We start from the raw sequence: 18,151 nt of genomic DNA, 5'->3' as shown, positions 1-18,151 counted from the left end.
TTAGGTAGCTGGTTTAAACAGGTTTTCAGAAGATTGAATCAGTTGTTTCACAAAGTATAAAAGCAGGGCTTCCTCAGTGCTGCTTTGTTTGCACTGAGTGATACTGTGAGTTTGGTAAGAGAGGACATTTGGTGAGGGAGGTGCTCCTTTCTTTTTCTAACTTTTTTCAGCCTCCAGTAGCTGGCTCTTACTTTGGTCTGAGCTGACTGATGAGTAACAGATAAGTTATTCTACTTATTCTAATTGTAATAAATAGTTTTTAAAGATACAGTATGGCAGGTCAGCTTGGCCAAGTGGAATGTACATCCAGTGGTATGTGGGAAGTCATGGATGCACCATGTGTCCTAGATGAACACATCTGCAGGAAGTGTCACTGGCTGCAGAAGCTTGAGCTCAGGGTTTTGGAACTCAAGCAGTGACTGAATCACTGTTGTGCATCCACAAGGCAGAGGGCTATGTTGATAGCATATTTAGGGAGGTGGTCATACTGCAGGATAGGAGCAGGCAGAGAGGGAATGGGTGACCACCAGGCAGTCCAAGTAAACCAGACTGGTAGTGCAGGAGTCTCCAGAGTCTATCTTGCTTGCTAATTGGTTTTCCATTTTGGATACTGGTGAGGGTGATGGTTTATTTATTTATCTATATTTATTTAGAGATGCAGCACTGAAATAGGCCCTTTGGCCCACTGAGTCTGTGCTGACCAACAACCACCCATTTATACTAACCCTACAGTAATCCCAATTCCCTATCACCTACCTACACTAGGGGCAATTTACCACAGCCAATTTACCTACCAACCTGCAAGTCTTTGGCTGTGGGAGGAAACTGGAGCACCCGGCAAAAACCCATGCGGTCACAGGGAGAACTTGCAAACTCTGCACAGGCAGTACCCAGAATTGAACCTGGGTCCCTGGAGCTGTGAGGCTGTGGTGCTAACCACTGTGCCACTGGTTCCTCAGGGGAATGCAGCCAAAGCAAAGTCTGGGGCACCATGGGTGGCTCAGCTGCACAGGAGGGGAGGAAGAAAAGTTAGAGGATTTGATAGTCAGAGGATCAAACAGGTGTTTCTGTGACAATAAACATGACTCCAGAATGATGTGTTGCCTCCCTAGTCCCAGGGTCAAGGATGTCCTGGAACAGCTGGAGGTCATGGTCCCCATTCGTACCAATGATTTGAGAGAATTAGGAAGGAAATTAAAAAGCAGGACCTCAAAAGCAGTAGTCTCAGGATTACATCCAGTGCTATGTGCTAGTGAGCATAGGAATAGGAGGACTGATCAATTGAACATGTGGCTGGAGAATTGGTGTAGGAGGGAGGGGATCAGATTTCTAAGGCATTGGGACCAGTTCTGGGGCAGGTGGGACCTGTACAAGATAAATGGGTTACACCTTAACTGGACCGGGACTAATATCCTCGCAGGGAGATTTGCTAGTGCTGTTGGGGAGGGTTTAAACTGCGGTACGTGGGAAGTCATGGACGCACCACATGTCCTAGACGAACACATCTGCAGGAAGTATCACCAGCTGCAGAAGCTTGAGCTCGAGGTTTCGAAACTCGAGTGGCAGCTTGTCAGGGGGATGGGAACCTGAGGGATAGCTCAAATTGGAAAGAAGTAGAAAAATAGCAAGCAAAATCAGAAGGCAGGAGAAACAAAGGCGAGCATCAACTAGGCTGAGAATTCAGAATAATGTTTAAAAAAAACAAAGTTAAGGGCACTCTACCTGAATGCATGCAGAATTTGCAGCAAGATAGATGATTTAAAGGCACAAATGGAGGTAAATGAGTATGATCTAATTGCCATCATGGAAACGTGGCTACAGGGTGACCATAACTGGGAACTGAATATTCAAGGATTTTTTTTTATTCTTTCACGGGATGTGGGCGTCGCTGGCCAGGCCAGCATTTATTGCCCATCCCTAATTGCCCTTGAGAAGGTAGTGGTGAGCTGCCTTCTTGAACCGCTGCAGTCCATGTGGGGTTGGTACACCCACAGTGCTGTTAGGAAGGGAGTTCCAGGATTTTGACCCAGCGACAGTGAAGGAACGGCGATCTAGTTCCAAGTCAGGATGGTGTGTGACTTGGAGGGGAACTTGCAGGTGGTGGTGTTCCTATGTATTTGCTGCCCTTGTCCTTCTAGTTGGTAGAGGTCGCAGGTTTGGAAGGTGCTGTCTAAGGAGCCTCGGTGCATTGCTGCAGTGCATCTTGTAGATGGTACACACGGCTGCCACTGTGCGTCGGTGGTGGAGGGAGTGAATGTTTGTAGATGGGGTGCCAATCAAGCGGGCTGCTTTGTCTTGGATGGTGTCGAGCTTCTTGAGTGTTGTTGGAGCTGCACCCTTCCAGGCAAGTGGAGAGTATTCCATCACACTCCTGACTTGTGCCTTGTAGATGGTGGACAGGCTTTGGGGAGTCAGGTGAGTTACTCACCTCAGGATTCCTAGCCTCTGACCTGCTCTTGTAGCCACGCTATTTATATGGCTACTCCAGTTCAGTTTTCGGTCAATGGTAGCCCCTAGGATGTTGATAGTGGGGGCTTCAGCGATTGGTAATGCCGTTGAATGTCAAGGGGAGATGGTTAGATTCTCTCTTGTTGGAGATGGTCATTGCCTGGCACTTGTGTGGCGCGAATGTTACTTGCCACTTATCAGCCCAAGCCTGGATATTGTCCAGGTCTTGCTGCATTTCTACATGGACTGCTTCAGTATCTGAGGAGTTGCGAATGGTGCTGAACATTGTGCAATCATCAGCAAACATCCCCACTTCTGACCTTATGATTGAAGGAAGGTCATTGATGAAGCAGCTGAAGATGGTTGGGCCGAGGACACAACCCTGAGGACCTCCTGCAGTGATGTCCTGGAGCTCAGATGATTGACCTCCAACAACCACAACTATCTTCCTTTGTGCTAGGTATGACTCCAGCCAGTGGAGGGTTTTCCCCCTGATTCCCATTGACCTCAGTTTTGCTCGGGCTCCTTGATGCCATACTCTGTCAAGTGTTGCCTTGATGTCTAGGGCAGTCACTCTCACCTCACCTCTTGAGTTCAGCTCTTTTGTCCAAGTTTGAACCAAGGCTGTAATGAGGTCAGGAGCTGAGTGGCCCTGGCGGAACCCATACTGAGCATCACTGAGCAGGTTGTTGCTAAGCAAGTGCCGCTTGATGGCACTGTTGATGACACCTTCCATCACTTTACTGATTGAGAGTAGGCTAATGGGGTGGTAGTTGGCTGGGTTGGATTTGTCCTGCTTTTTGTGTACAGGACATACCTGGGCAATTTTCCACATTGCAGGGTAGATGCCAGTGTTGTAGCTGTACTGGAACAGCTTGGCTAGGGGCACGGCAAGTTCTGGAGCACAGGTCTTCAGTACTATTGCCGGAATGTTGTCAGGCCCCATAGCTTTTGCAGTATCCAGTGCCTTCAGTCGTTTCTTGATATCACGTGGAGTGAATCGAATTGGCTGAAGATTGGCATCTGTGATGCTGGGGACTTCAGCAGGAGGCCGAGATGGATCATCAACTCGGCACTTCTGGCTGAAGATTGTTGCAAATGCTTCAGCCTTATCTTTCGCACTGATGTGCTGGGCTCCCCCATCATTGAGGATGGGGATATTTGTGGAGCCACCTCCTCCAGTTAGTTGTTTAATTGTCCACCAACATTCACAGATGGATGTGACAGGACTGCAGAGCTTTGATCTGATCTGATATTCAAAACTTGGGAAGGACAGGCAAAAAGGAAAAGGAGGTGGTGGTGCACTGATAATAAAGGATGGGATGAATACATTAGTAAGGGAGGATCTTTGATCGGAAGAACAAAATAAAGATGCTGCCAGACCTGCTGAATAGTTCCAGCATTTCTTGTTTTTATTTCAGATTTCCAGCATCTGCAGTATTTTGCTTTTAAAATAAAGAATCTGTTTGGCTGGAGCTAAGAAACATCAAGGGGCAGCAAACATCGATAGGAGCTGTTTAAAAGCCACCAAACAGTAGTGGTAGTGTTGGGCATGGTATTAATCAGCAAATTAGAGAAGCATGTAGCATGGGTAATACAGTAATCATGGGTGAATTCAATCTGCATATGGACCAGGTAAACCTAATGAGTACTAATGCTGTGGAGGATAAGTTTGTGGAGTGTGTTCGGGATGGTTTGTCAGAGCAATATGTTGAGGAACCAACTGAAGAACAGGCTATTTTAGATCGAGTATTATGTAATAAGAAAAGGCTAATTCATAATCTTGTTGCAAAAGAACCTTGAGGGATGAGTGACAATAATATGGTAGAATTTTACATTATGTTTAAAAGTGAGGTAGTTCAATCTGAAGCCAGGGTTAAAATTTCAACAAAGGAAACTATGCAGCTCTGAGTGGCAAATTGGCTGAGGTGGATTGGGAAAATACATTAAAAGGTATGACAGTACATAGGCAATGGATAGTCTATAAAGAATTATTACATGGTTTACAGCAACTATTCATTCCTTCAAGGCATGAAAACCAAAAACGAAAAGTCAGTCAACCGTGGCTAACTGTCATGCCAAGGACTCCTATCTGCCAAGAATGAAGCATATTAATTTGGTGACATGAACAATGATTTGAAAACTGTTGAAGTGAAGAAAGGACTTGTTTTTAAAAAAAAAAAATTACCAGGCCCTTGGCTAGTTAGACATTTGCATATTAACAGACATTGCTTATGGAGACAAAGGGGTTACTTCCCTTATCCAATTTAACCCACAATGGACTTTGAGCACCAGGTATGTTTTTTAAAATTTATTTTATTTAGAGATACAGCACTGAAACAGGCCCATTGGCCCACCGAGTCTGTGCCGACCATTAACCACCCATTTATACTAATCCTACATTAACCCCATATTCCTACCACATCCCCACAATTCCTCTACCACCTACCTATATTAGGGGCAATTTATAATGGCCAATTTACCTACCAACCTGCAAGTCTTTGGCTGTGGGAGGAAACCGGAGCACCCGGCGAAAACCCACTTAGTCACAGGGAGAACTTGCAAACACCGCACAGGCAGTACCCAGAATTGAACCCGGGTCGCTAGAGCTGTGAGGCTGCGGTGCTAACCACTGCGCCACTATGCTGCCCTGTGCTGTATAAGAAGAGACATTCCAGAGTTGGCTAAGACCAGAGAATCCACAAACAAACGTGGTCAGACCAGCTAGTCATATGTCTAACCTGCTTGGCAACCTGGGTTTTTCAGAATTGTACAAACAGTTTGAACTCAGCGTGTCTGTTTGCTCCTGGACTGTAAAGACCTCTCTTGGCTGGCTCGCCACAGCCTCTCCTGTCTGGCTCTCCCTCTCTTTCCCAGAACTCCAAATCCACTGAAGACACATGAATCCCAAGAGAGAACAGTATCCTACAGCGAACAAGGTTTAAGAAGAATACTGGGCCCCAACTAAGAGCAAGATCTACCTACAATCAAAGTTTCTACAGTGAGCTCGAAGTTATTGTAACGAAAACCCTCTTCAGAGATTGCCTCAAACAAACATTTCCACTTTATTTTCTTTTGCTCTTTTCTGTCTCTATCTGCATGTGTGCATTGCATATGCATGCTAGCATGGGTGTGTCGTGTATCCATAGGCACTAACTGAATTAGAGTTTAGGTTTAATAAATTTCAACCTTTCTTCGTTAAACCTAAAAAAATCCTGTTTGTGCTGGTTTCACTGCCTTATAATTGGAAAGCAGTGAATGAGGATTCATCAAGGGGGAGGTAAAAACAAGGTGTGTTTAAAAATAAAACCCGGTTATGGTAAGACCAGGTGAAGGCTGAGATGGAACTCTAGAGATCTTTCTCACCTGGTCATAACAGAAATTTGGGGGCTACCATTCTAGATTATACCCACAGACAAACAAGAGAAATTGGAAGTGGGAAGCCAAATTGTTCCCAATCAAAAAAGAGCAAGATTTCAGTACAGGTTTTCTTGGGTTGTGTGTGCTTAAATACGAACATGTCTGCAACTGAAGCTAGTAGCTTGCCAAGCCAGGGTGAAGTAACTTGGGATAAGTTAAAAGCACTGTCTATGGAGGAGTTAAGGAAAATGGCAGAGCAGTGTGGGATCACATACGTGGCAAGGCTCGGAAGTCTGAACTCCTAAGACCAGTGGCCAACCATTTTTCCCTTGAATCTGACGAAGCAGAAGCAGTGCGAGAAATAGACCCCTACAGGGTATTGACAGCAAAGCTACAATTGGACACAGGTAACTTGAATTAGAGGAAAGAGAACGAGACAAGAGAGGAAGGAAAAGAAAGACTTCCAGAGGACTGTGAAGAAAGAGACAAAGGAAAAAAAAAATACACTCCAGAAGGAATGCAAAAAGAGCATGCCAAAGTGGTTTAAGTTAACTTGGGGGTGACAGAGTAACCCCAGTGAATGCATAGCTAATATGGAGGTGCATGTTCAAGGCTGGGTACAGAATTGTTACAACTAGCTCAACTAATTCCAAAATTCAGTGAGGAGGATGTAGTTGAGTTTTTTTTGTGTCCTTTGAGAAACTGGCAAGGCAGCAAAAATGGCCAGCTGAGACATGGCCTCTTTTATTACAAAACAAGCTAACCATAAAAGCCCATGAGGTTTATTCCCTGTTGCCAGATGAGAGTTCATCAAATTATGAACTGACAAAAAATGCTCTCGGGGCATATGAATTAGTACCTGAAGCCTATTGCCAAAAGTTTAGAACCCTCAAGATGCAAACTAATCAATACATTAAGGAACCAACTGGAGAACAGGCTATCCTAGACTGGATATTGTGCAATGAGAGATATGGAACTTGGAGAGAGAGACTGTGAGGTTCTTGAGCAAATTGTCATAGGTATTGGAGGTTTCGGAAGGCTTAAAAGTGGACAAATCTCCAGGTCCAGATGATTTGTGTCCCAGGATGCTGTGGGAGGCGAGGGTGTAGATTGCAGGGGCTCTGACACTACTTTTTAATTCCTCTCTGGCCACGGGGGAGGTGCCAGAGGACTGGAGAACAGCTAATGTGGTCCCACTATTTAAGAAGGGTTGTAGAGATAAGCCAGGGAACTACAGACCAGTGAGTCTCATCAGTGGTAGGGAAACTATTGGAGAAAATTCTGAAGGAGAGAATCTATCTCCACTTGGCGAGGCAAAATTTGATTAGGAATAGTCAGCATGGCTTTGTCAGAGGGAGGTCATGCCTAACCAATTTGATTGAATTTTTTGAGCATGTGACCAGGTGTGTAGATGAGGGTAGTGCAGTTGATGTAGTTTACATGGATTTCAGCAAAGCTTTTGACAAGGTCCCACATGGGAGACTTATCAAGAAAGCAAATGCACATGGGATACAAGGTAACTTCATGAGGTGGATTCAAAATTGGCTTAGCTGTAGGAGACAGAGTGATGATAGACGGCTGTTTTAGTGACTGGAAGCCAGTGTCCAGTGGCGTACCACAGGGATCTGTGCTGGGTCCCCTATTGTTTGTCATTTATATAAATGACATTGGTGACTATGTGGGGGGTAGGATCAGTAAGTTCGCGGATGACAGATTGGCCGAGTGGTTAACAGTGAGGTGGAGTGTCTTGGGTTACAGGAAGATATAGATGGGATGGTCAAATGGGCAGAAAAGTGGCAGATGGAATTTAATGCTGAAAAGTGTGAGGTGATACACTTTGGAAGGAGTAATGTGAGACAGAAGTATTCAATGAATGGCCTGACACTGGGAAGTTCCGAGGAACAAAGGTACCTTGTCGTGTTTGTCCATAGATCTCTGAAGGCAGAAGGGCAGGTTAATAGGGTGGTGATAAAGGCATATGGGACACTTGCCTTTATCAATTGAGGCATAGATTACAAAAGGAGGGAGGTCACGTTGGAGTTGTACAGAACTTTGGTAAGGCCACAACTGGAGTACTGTGTGCAATTCTGGTCGCCACATTATAGGAAGGATGTGATTGCATTGGAGGGGCTGCAAAGGCGATTCACCAGGATGTTGCCTGGGATGCAACATTTAAGCTATGAAGAGAGGTTGGATAGGCTTGGGTTGTTTTTGCTGGAGCAGAGAAGACTGAGGGGTGACCTGATCGAGGTGTACAAGATTATGAGGGGCATAGACAGGGTGGATAGGGAGCAGCTGTTCCTCTTAGTTGAAGGGTCAGTTACGAGGGGTTACAAGTTTAAGGTGAGGGGCAGGAGGTTTAAGGGGGATTTGAGGAAGAATTTTTTTACCCAGAGGGTGGTGACAGTCTGGAATGCTCTGCCTGGGAGGGTGGTAGAGGCAGGTTGCCTCACATCCTTTAAAAAGTACCTGGATGAGCACTTGGCACATCATAACATTCAAGGGCCAAGTGCTGGCAAATGGGATTAGGTAGACAGGTCAGGTGTCTTTCATGCATCGGTGCAGACTCGATGGGCCAAAGGGCCTCTTCTGCACTGTATTATTCTGAGAGGATTAATTAACAATCTTGTTGTGCGGGGTCCCTTGGGGAGAAGTGACCATAACATGATAGAATTCTTCATTAAGATGGAGAGTGAAGTAGTTGAATCTGAAACTAGGGTCCTGAATCATACCTGTGAAGGTATGAGGCGTGAGTTGGCTATGGTAAATTGGGCAACTTTACTAAAAAACGTTAACAGTAGATAGGCAATGGATAGTATTTAAAGAATGTGCGCATGAATTATTCATTCCTGTCTGGTGCAAACAAAACCAGAAAGGTGGCTCAACTGTGGCTTACAAAAGAAATTAGGGATAGTATTAGATCCAAAGAGGAGGCATATAAAATTGCCAGAAAAAGCAGCAAGTCTGAGGATTGGGAGCAGTTCAGAATTCAGCCAAGGAGGTCAGAGGTTGATTTAAGCTGGGGAAAATAGTAGCATGAGAGTAAACTTGCGCAGAGCATAAAGAATGTAAAAGCTTCTATAAATATGTAAAGAGAAATAGATTAGTGAAGACAAATGTAGGTCCCTTACAGTCAGAGGGGAAGTTATAATGGGGAACAAAGAAAGAAATGGCAGAACAATTAAACACATACTTTGGTTCTGCCTTCACAAAGGAGGACACAAATAACCTCAAATGTTCGGGAACCAAAGGTCTAATGAGAGGGAGGAACTGAAGGAAATCAGTATTGGTAAAAAAAAAAAAAGTGCAAAGGAAATTAATGGGGTTAAAGGCTGACAAATCCCCAGGGCCTGATAATCTACATCCCAGAGTACTAAAGGAAGTGGCCCTGGAAATAGTGGATGCATTGGTGATCATCTTCCAAAATTCTATCGACTCTGGAGCAGTTCCTACAGATTGGAAGGTGGCAAATGTAACCCCACTATTTAAAAAAGGAGGGAGAGAAAAAACAGGGAAATACAGACCAGTTAGCCTTACATCAGTCGTGGGGAAAATGCTAGAGTCTATTATGAAGGATGTGATAGCAGAACACCTAGAAAGCATAAACTGGATTGGGCAAAGCCAGTATGGGTTTATAAATCTACTGGAATTTTTTGAGGATGTAATTAGTAGAATAGATAGGGGAGAACCAGTGGATGTGGTGTATTTGGATTTTCAGAAGGCTTTTGATAAGGTCCCACATAAGAGGTTAGTGTGCAAAATTAAAGCACATGGGATTGGGGCTAATATACTGGCATGGATTGAGAATTGGGTGACAGACAAGAAACAGAGGGTAGAAATAAACGGGTCTTTTTCCGGTCGGCAGGCAGTAAGTAGTGGGGTGCCGCAGGGATCAGTGCTTGGGCCCCAGCTATTCGCAATATATATTAATGACTTGGGTGAGGGAACTAAATGTAACATTTCCACGTTTGCAGACGACACAAAGCTGGGGAGGAACGTGAGCTGTGAAGGATGCAAAGAGGCTCCAATTTGATTTGGATAAGTTGGGTGAGTGGGCAAATGCAAGGCAGATGCAGTATAACATGGATAAATGTGAGGTCATCCACTTTGGTTGTAAAAACAGAAAGGCAGATTATCTAAATGGTGATAGATTGGGAAAGGGGGAGGTGCAACGAGTCCTGGGTGTCCTTGTACACCAGTTGCTGAAAGGAAGCATTCAGGTGCAGCAAGCAATTAGGAAGGCAAATGGCCTTCATTGTAAGAGGATTTGAGTACAGGAGCAAGGATATCTTACTGCTGTTATACAGGTGAAACCACATCTGGATTATTGTGCGCATAGCTCAGCTATGAGAATCTCAAGAAATTAATTCTGTTAGAGGAATTTAAAAACTCTCTCCCACTCTTCATAAAGATACATGTAGAGGAGGAGCAGTGGTTCAGAGAGCCTGGCAAGTGGCCGTTCTGGTCCATGAGTTTGCTTTAATTTATAAGTCGGTTTCACAGGGGAGAATCTTTCTCAATCACTGCCACAAATCCAAAAAGGACAAAGGGTGGGAAGGTGATAGGAGTCCAAGCAATCCTGGGAGAGAAAGAAAAGCAGGAGACACAGGGGGTCCTCCTCAAGCCAAAAAGGAAGGTGCTGTGAGCAGTAAGAGTGAGACTCTGAGACCTGTGTGCTTCCGTTGTAATAAGGCAGGTCATAGTTTAGAGATACAGCACTGAAACAGGCCCTTCGGCCCACCGAGTCTGTGCCGACCATCAACCACCCATTTATACTAATGCTACACTAATTCCATATTCCTACCACATCCCCACCTGTCCTTATACTTCCCTACCACCTGACTATACTAGGGGCAATTTATAATGGCCAATGAACCCATCAACCAGCAAGTCTTTGGCATGTGGGAGGAAACCGGAGCACCCGGAGGAAACCCACGCAGACACAGGGAGAACTTGCAAACTCCACACAGGCAGTACCCAGAATTGAACCCGGGTCGCTGGAGCTGTGAGGCTGCGGTGCTAACCACTGCGCCACTGAGCCGTCATCTAGAAGCTGACTGCTGGAAATTAAAGGGAAAACCTGTAGGGATAATCAGGGCACACCTGCTCAGTGAAGACGAGGACCCTGATGGAAAGCACAGCAGTACAAGCTGTGACTTTGACTGCAGTAATAGTGAGACCCAGAAATCTCACAGCTGCAAGTGCAGGAAAATTTAATAGGATTCCTGAAGGTTATCAGGGTTTTGTTTGAAGGGAAAGTACCCCATGGCCCTCGAGTGGAGTAAGCAAGGCCATAGTAATCCTCAGGGACACAAGACCCACTAGATTTTAGTGGGTAAAGGCCTGACCTTTCCCCCAGAGAGTGCAGTGAACCCCAAAATGGTGGTGAATGGTGTTGGAGGGCAGTGTATGCCTGTACACTGGATGCACCTGGAGTGCGACCTAGTTTCAGGACCAGTGACCGTGGGGATTGTCCCAAATTTGCCTGTGGACGGGGTTGACCCGCTTCTAGGTAATGATCTGGTGAAGGTGGTAGCCCCCACAGTAGTGAAAGAAAAACCACAGGAGGTCAGAGACAGGGCGATGCAGGGGACTGTCTCCTGCCAGTTTCCCTGACTGTGTAGTGGATCAGGCCATGATCAAACCAGCTCCCCCAAAGGAGACTGAATTAGCACTGCAGGCAGATGAACACGTCTGTCTGTCTGAGACTTTCTTTGGAAAGTTAGGGAATGAATTAAATGGATTTTCCCGAGCTGAAGTTCAGCAAGTCATCCCAGTATTGCAAGAGTTAGCACAGGCTGTCCAGTCTCAAAGTGAAGCAGAGGGAGTCCCTGAATGCTACTATTTATATAAAAAAAAAGGTACTGATGAGGAAATGGAGTTCTCCTCACAGAACTGAGAGCAAGGAGTGCACAGTAGTTCACCAGTTAGTGGTGCCACAGAGAAATCTTAAGAATGGCCCACAAGACGACAGTGTCTGTACTTACCAGTATACGAAAGGTCAAAACCCGCATAAGACAGCAGTTTGACTTGCCAAAACTCCACGGATGTGGTGGAGTACTGCAGGAATTATCACATGTGCCAGGTTGAGGGGGAACCCCCAACCTACAGTGAAGCCTGCACCCCCAAGTCCTGTACCAGTGTTAGGAGGACCCTTCCAGCGGGGGGCTGGGGAACTGTAAGGGACCCCAGCTAAGAACAAAAAGGGACAGGCTGGCAAAAGGTTAGACAGGGAAGGGGAAAAAGTGACCAAGAGGGCAGGTTAAAGGAAGTCCAGGAGGAACTGCAGATGAAAACCCCTACTGAAAAATGTGAAAAGTTAGACCCCACATCCTCCTACCTACATGCAGACACTAGAAGCACCCCACCAGAGTTGCTAACAGCATTTACAGGAACTTGCAGAGACAAAAAGACTTCTCGGGACCAGAGAAACTGAGGGTCATGCCTCACCTTGTTGAAGTGCCACAGGGGAATGCAGTAGGGTCTGCACAAATATCTGCAGGCAGGAGTGTCCCAAAGGACAAAGGGAAGATTTGCAAAGAACCCTCCCCCACAGTCAGAAAAGAGAACCCTGAAGTCAAAAGCCTCTGCATGACTCAGCAAAGCACTGAAGGAGAGTTCAGGATAGACCACCCATTACTGACTCTCCTGAAAAAAATCCTACTCAGGGCTAATTAAACCTAACTATCTCTAAGACCCTAGGCAGCCATGGAAATAGGAAAACGGAAGAAAAACTTTCCCAAAAAAAAACACGTTTATTGGGATGCCAAAATAGGGACAATTAAAGCAGCACTGCCAATAAGAAAAGACAGGATATAATAAATTTTAGGATTTATGACTGAGAGAAATTCATTTTTTTTTCTATATCTTATATTTTCTCTCGACCCTCTTAATAAAAGGCACTTTTCTCAAATCGCATTTCATTCCACTGGGTGTGGAGGTATCATTGTTAGACCCCCACCTGCCAAGAATGAGGCATATAAATTTTTGTCATATGAACATTGATTTGAAAACTGTTGCTGAAGTGAAGAAAGGCCTTGTTTAAAAAATAATCAGGCCCTTGGGTGGAAAGACATTTGCATATTAACAGGCAGTGCTTGTGGAGACAAAAGGGGTTACTTCCCTTATCCAATGGACTTTGAGCACCAGGTGTTGTGTAAGAAGAGACATTCCAGGGTCGGCTAAGACCAGAGAATCCACAAACAAACGTGGTCAGACCAGCTAGTCACATATCTAACCTGCTTGGCAACATGGGTTTTTCTGAATTGTGCAAACAGTTTGAACTCAGTGTGTCTGTTTGCTCCTGGACTGAAAAGACCTCTCCTGCCTGACTCGCCACAGTCCCTCCTATCTGGCTCTCTCTCTTTCTCACGGAACTCCAAATCCACTGAAGACACATGAATCCCAAGAGAGAACAGTATCCTACAGCAAACAAGGTTTAAGAAGAATACTGGGCCCCAATGAAAAGCAAGATCTACCTACGATCAAGGATTCTACAGTGAACTCGAAGGATTGTAACGAAAACCATCTTCAGAGATTGCCTCAAACATTTCCACTTTATTTTCTTTTGTTCTCTTCTGTCTCTATCTGCATGTGTGTATTGCGTATGCATGCCAGTGTGGGCACATCGTGTATCCGTAGGCGTTAACCGAATTAGAGTTTAAGTTGAACAAATTTCAACCTTTCTTCTTTAAACCTAAAAAATCTGTTTGTGCTGGTTTCTTTGCCTTATAATTGGAAAGCAGTGAACAAGGATTCACCAAGGGGGAGCTAAAAACACTGTTTACAAATAAAATCCTGTTATAGTAAGACCAGGTGAAGGCTGAGAGGGATTCCTAGACATCTTTCTCACCTGGTCGGAACACTAACAAAGGAAGTTAAGGATTCTATAAGATTAAAAGAAAAGGGCTATAAAGTTGCCAGAAATAGTAAACTTGAGAATTGGGATAATTTTAGAATACAGCAAAGGAGGACTAAAACTGAAAGAAAGGGAGAATAGCATATGAATGTAAACTAGGAAAAAAAAACATAAACAGACTATAAAAGCTTCTATAGGTATGTAAAAAGGGAACATTTTGGCTGACAAATGTAGGTCCGTTACAGGCAAAGTCAGGAGAATTTATTATGGGGAATACAGAAATAGCACTGAGGAAGATACAAGAAATCTCAGAATTACAGATCCAAGGGACGAGGGAGCATGAGAAATTGATGGAAATTAGTATTATTAAGAAGTTGTATTGGAGATATTAATGGGACTGACGGTTGATAAGGACTCGGGCCCTGATATTCCACATCCCAATATGTTGAAAGAGGTAGCTATGGAGATAGTGAATGTATTGGTGATAGTTTTCCAAAATTCTATAGATTCTGGAATGGCTCCTGCAGATTAGAAGGTTGCAAATGTCATCTCACTATTTACTTAAGAAGGGAGGGAGAGAAAAAAACAGGGAACTAAAGACTTGTTAGCCTTACATCAGTAGTAGAGAAAATGCTAGAATCTATCCTGAAGGATGTGATAAATAGGCACTTAGATAATCTAATTGGGCATAGTCAACACGAATTTATGAATAGGAAATCATGTTTGACGAACCTGTTGGAGTTTTTTGAGGATGTTACTAACAGAAATTGACAATGGGGAGTCGGTGGACGTAGTATACTTGGATTTTCAGAAGGCTTTTGATAAAGCCCCCCACAGGAGGTTGGTTAACAAAATTAAAGCACATGGGATTGCAGGTAATATACTGGCATGGATTAAGGATTGGTTAGAATGCAGAAAACAGAGTCGGAATAAACGGGTCATTTTCGCGTTGGCAGGCTGTGACTAGTGCGGTACTGCAAGGATCAGTACTTGGGCCCCAGCTGTTCACTATATCAATGATTTGAATGTGGGGACCAAATGTAATATTTCCAAGTTCGCAGATGACACAAAACTAGGTAGGAATGTGTGTTCTGAAGTAGATGCAAAGCAGCTTCAAGGGGATTTAGACAGACTTAGTGGGCTGGATTTTACCTTAGGCGGACAGGAATTTGCCACAGATGTAAAAGTCCGCGGCAAACCCGCTTCTGCCTAGCCTGGGGATCCATCCCGCATTTTATGGGTCCCCAGGCCTTTAACTGTCCCGAGGTGGGACCTCCACCCGCTTGAGAGGAGGTCCCGCCTCATTGAGCTGCCAGCCAATCAGCGGGCCAGCAGCTCTTAGTCCCAGCAACGCCACCGGGAGCAGGGGCCACTGCTGGAATTGCAGCCCAGCTGAGGACATGGAGCCAAGAGCGAAGGTAAGTTGGGCATGCCTCACCAGTGAGATCAGTCGTGCCCTGGTGAGGTTGGAGTGGTCGTTTGGTTGGGGGGGGGAGAAAAGAGGGGCGTCTTGGGTCCCGGGGGTGGGTTGGGAGGCGGGGGCGGCCCTCAATTGGGCACCCTGTGTCTGACTGCCTTGGCCCCCCACCCCCCCAGCGTGTTGGGTGGCCTTACACGTCCCCAACACGCCCACTTGCCATGGGTAAAATACCCGTGGAGGCAGGCAAGGGCCCTTAAGTGGGCACTTAAGGGCTATGAATGGCCTCGGGTGGGCCACTCCCCGCCTCCCCCACCGTAAAGTTGACCGGATGCAGGAACGGGGCGGGCAGGCCTCCCGGAGCCTCCCACTCAATTTTATGCCGCCCCCATGCCACCATCCGAACTGCTGGGGTGGCATAAAATTCAGCCCAGTGAGTGGGCAAGAACATGGCAGAATATAACGTAGAAAAATGTGATGTCATCTACTTTGGTCGGAGGAATAGGTGTGCAGAGTATTTCTTAAATGGTAGGAGATTAGAAAATATAAATGTACAAAAGGACCTGGGTGTCCTCGTCAATGTCACTGAAAGCTAACGTGCAGGTGCAGCAAGCAATTAGGAAGGCTAATGGTATGTTAGCCTTTATCGCAAGATGTGAGTACAGGAGTAGCGAAGTCTTGTTTCAGTTGTATAAAAGCCTGGTTAGACCACAACTTCAGTACTGTGTACAGTTGTGGTCCCCTTACCTTAGGAAGGATATTATTGCCATAGAGGGAGTGCGACAAAGGTTCACCAGACGTGTTTCCGGGATGGTTGGACTGTCCTATGAAGAGAGATTGGGGAAACTAAAACTCTTAGAGAATACGGGCCTAAAGAGTGAGAGGTGACCTCATTGAAACCTACAAAATAATTAAAGGGATAGACAGGTTAGATGCAGCTAAGATGTTTCCCCTGGTTGGGGAGTCGAGAACCAGGGGACACAATTTCAAACTAAGGGAGAAGCCACTTGGGACAGAGATGAAGAGAAATTCCTTTACTCAGAGGGTTGTGAATCTTTGGAATTCTCTACTCCAGAGGACTGTGGAAGCTCAGTCATTGAGTATGTTTCAAGCAGAGATTGACAGATTTCTAAATGACAAAGGGATATAGGGATACTGTGGGGAAAAAAGGCATTGAAGTGGAAGATCAGCCATGATTGTATAGAATGGTGCAGCAGGCTTGATTGGCTGAATGGCCAACTCCTGCTCCCATGTTCCTAAAGTGCAGGGGTGAAATTATAAAGGAAATTAGGAAAGCAAGGAGAGGACATGACAAAATATTGATAAGTAAAACACAAAAATGTTACATACATAATAAGGCTCAAAGATGTTGCATTAAAGGAGCAAGAGGATAACTAAAGAAAAAGTAGGGCCAATTAGAGACCAAAAAGCTAACGTGTGTGGAGGCAGGAGACGTGGGCATGGTTCCCATGAATATTTTGCATCTGTTTTCACAAAAGAGGACAAAGAAGACATTATAGTTAATTAGGAGGTGTGAAATATTGGATGGGTTCAAGAATGTGGGGGAGGAAATATTGAGGTGTTTAGCATCCTTGAAAGTGGATAAATTGCCAGGCACGAATGAAATGTATCCTAAGGGAAACAAGGGAAGAAATAGCAAAAGCTCTGACCACCATTTTCCAATCCTCGCTGGCTACAGGCGTAGTGCCAGAAAACTGGAGGACTGCTAATGTTTTACCATTCCTTAAAAAGGAAGGAAGGAAGGGATAACCTCAGTAACCCTACAGGCCAGTCATCCTAACCTTGTGGTGGGCAAATTATTGGAAAAAATTCTGAGAGTATAAATTGTCATTTAGAAAGGCACAGATTAATCAAGGTCAATTAGCATGGATTTGATCAGGAAAGGTCATTTCTGACTGACTTGATTGACTGACTGCAGTTGCAGCTAGATTCAAGAAGCTCAACAGCATCCAGGAAAAAAAGCAGCCCCCTTGACTGGAACCCCATCCACCGCCATAAGCATTCACCCCCTCCACCACCGGCACACAGTGGCAGCAGTGTGTAACATCTACGAGTTGCAATGTGGCAGCTGAACCAGGCTTCATCAACAGCACCTTCCAAGACCCCTCCCACCTAAAAGAACAAGGGCAGCAGACATTTGTGAAGACAACCACCTGCAAGCTCTGCTCCAAGTCACACACCATCCCGAGTTGGAAGTATATAATTGTTCCTTCACCGTCACTGGGTCAAAATTCTGGAAGTCTCTACCTAATAGCACTGTGGGAGTACATACACGGACTTCCACAGTTCAGCAACACCTACATTCCATGGATGAATAGAAAAAGGTATCATGGAAATATTGAATATGTCACTTCTGTGTTCATATAACTTGGATTCTAAAATTATTTCAGTTATGTATATTTTCATGTATATAAGTTAAGCTTTGAATGATGTAAATATATGAATATTGCTACTTACTTTTTGGTCAGCCTTTAAGAGATTAATGCAATTTGATGCCAACTCAGAATCCTTTATCTCTAATGCAAGATGGGCTAATTCCAACAGCAAAGAAAGCCTAGACATAGAGCAAGTTGAAAGAAGTGTTAGCAATACATTGCACAATATATGGATTATTCCAAAATTAATATTGCATGGCAATCTGACGTCCTTAACAAATTTGAATGCAGAGTATATTTTAAACATGGTTATGGTTAGACTACACTGGGAGTAAATTATAACTCAAACTATACTTATTATGGAAAGTATTGCAGTTTATTGACATTGACAGTAATGTATTAATGTCAAGCAAGATCTGCTTTCAGCCAATAAGAGAAGCAGTCATCTATACTTTATTAAAAAAAAAATCAGACATCTCCATGTGCTTCTAGTCTTACTTCCTTTGAAGTTAGGTGCCAGTCGACAAAGAGCTACCCAGCCTCCTCCCACCCTCCTGCCCTAGGTCCATATCCCTGCAGGTCACCGTTCTTCAAGTAGACATCCAAGTATATTTTTTTAAAGTTTGTGAGAGCTACTGCCTCTACTGCCCTCTCAGACAGTGAATTCCAGGT

At 44.8% G+C, this 18,151-nt stretch overlaps 1 protein-coding gene across 1 annotated transcript in view; it reads right to left on the bottom strand.

The window, feature by feature from the left end:
* The window catches only part of LOC137380601 (cilia- and flagella-associated protein 46), a 453,149-nt gene that overhangs the window by 366,969 nt on the left and 68,029 nt on the right, over window positions 1-18,151 (bottom strand). The window contains exon 9 of the mRNA XM_068052672.1: window positions 17,562-17,658. Within this exon, the coding sequence (XP_067908773.1) occupies window positions 17,562-17,658 (97 nt within the window). The remainder of the gene's footprint in view (window positions 1-17,561; window positions 17,659-18,151) is intronic.

Source organism: Heterodontus francisci, chromosome 20 (genome assembly GCF_036365525.1).
Source record: "Heterodontus francisci isolate sHetFra1 chromosome 20, sHetFra1.hap1, whole genome shotgun sequence".
Lineage (NCBI taxonomy): Eukaryota > Metazoa > Chordata > Chondrichthyes > Heterodontiformes > Heterodontidae > Heterodontus > Heterodontus francisci.
This window is presented reverse-complemented; position numbering and strand designations above follow the sequence as displayed.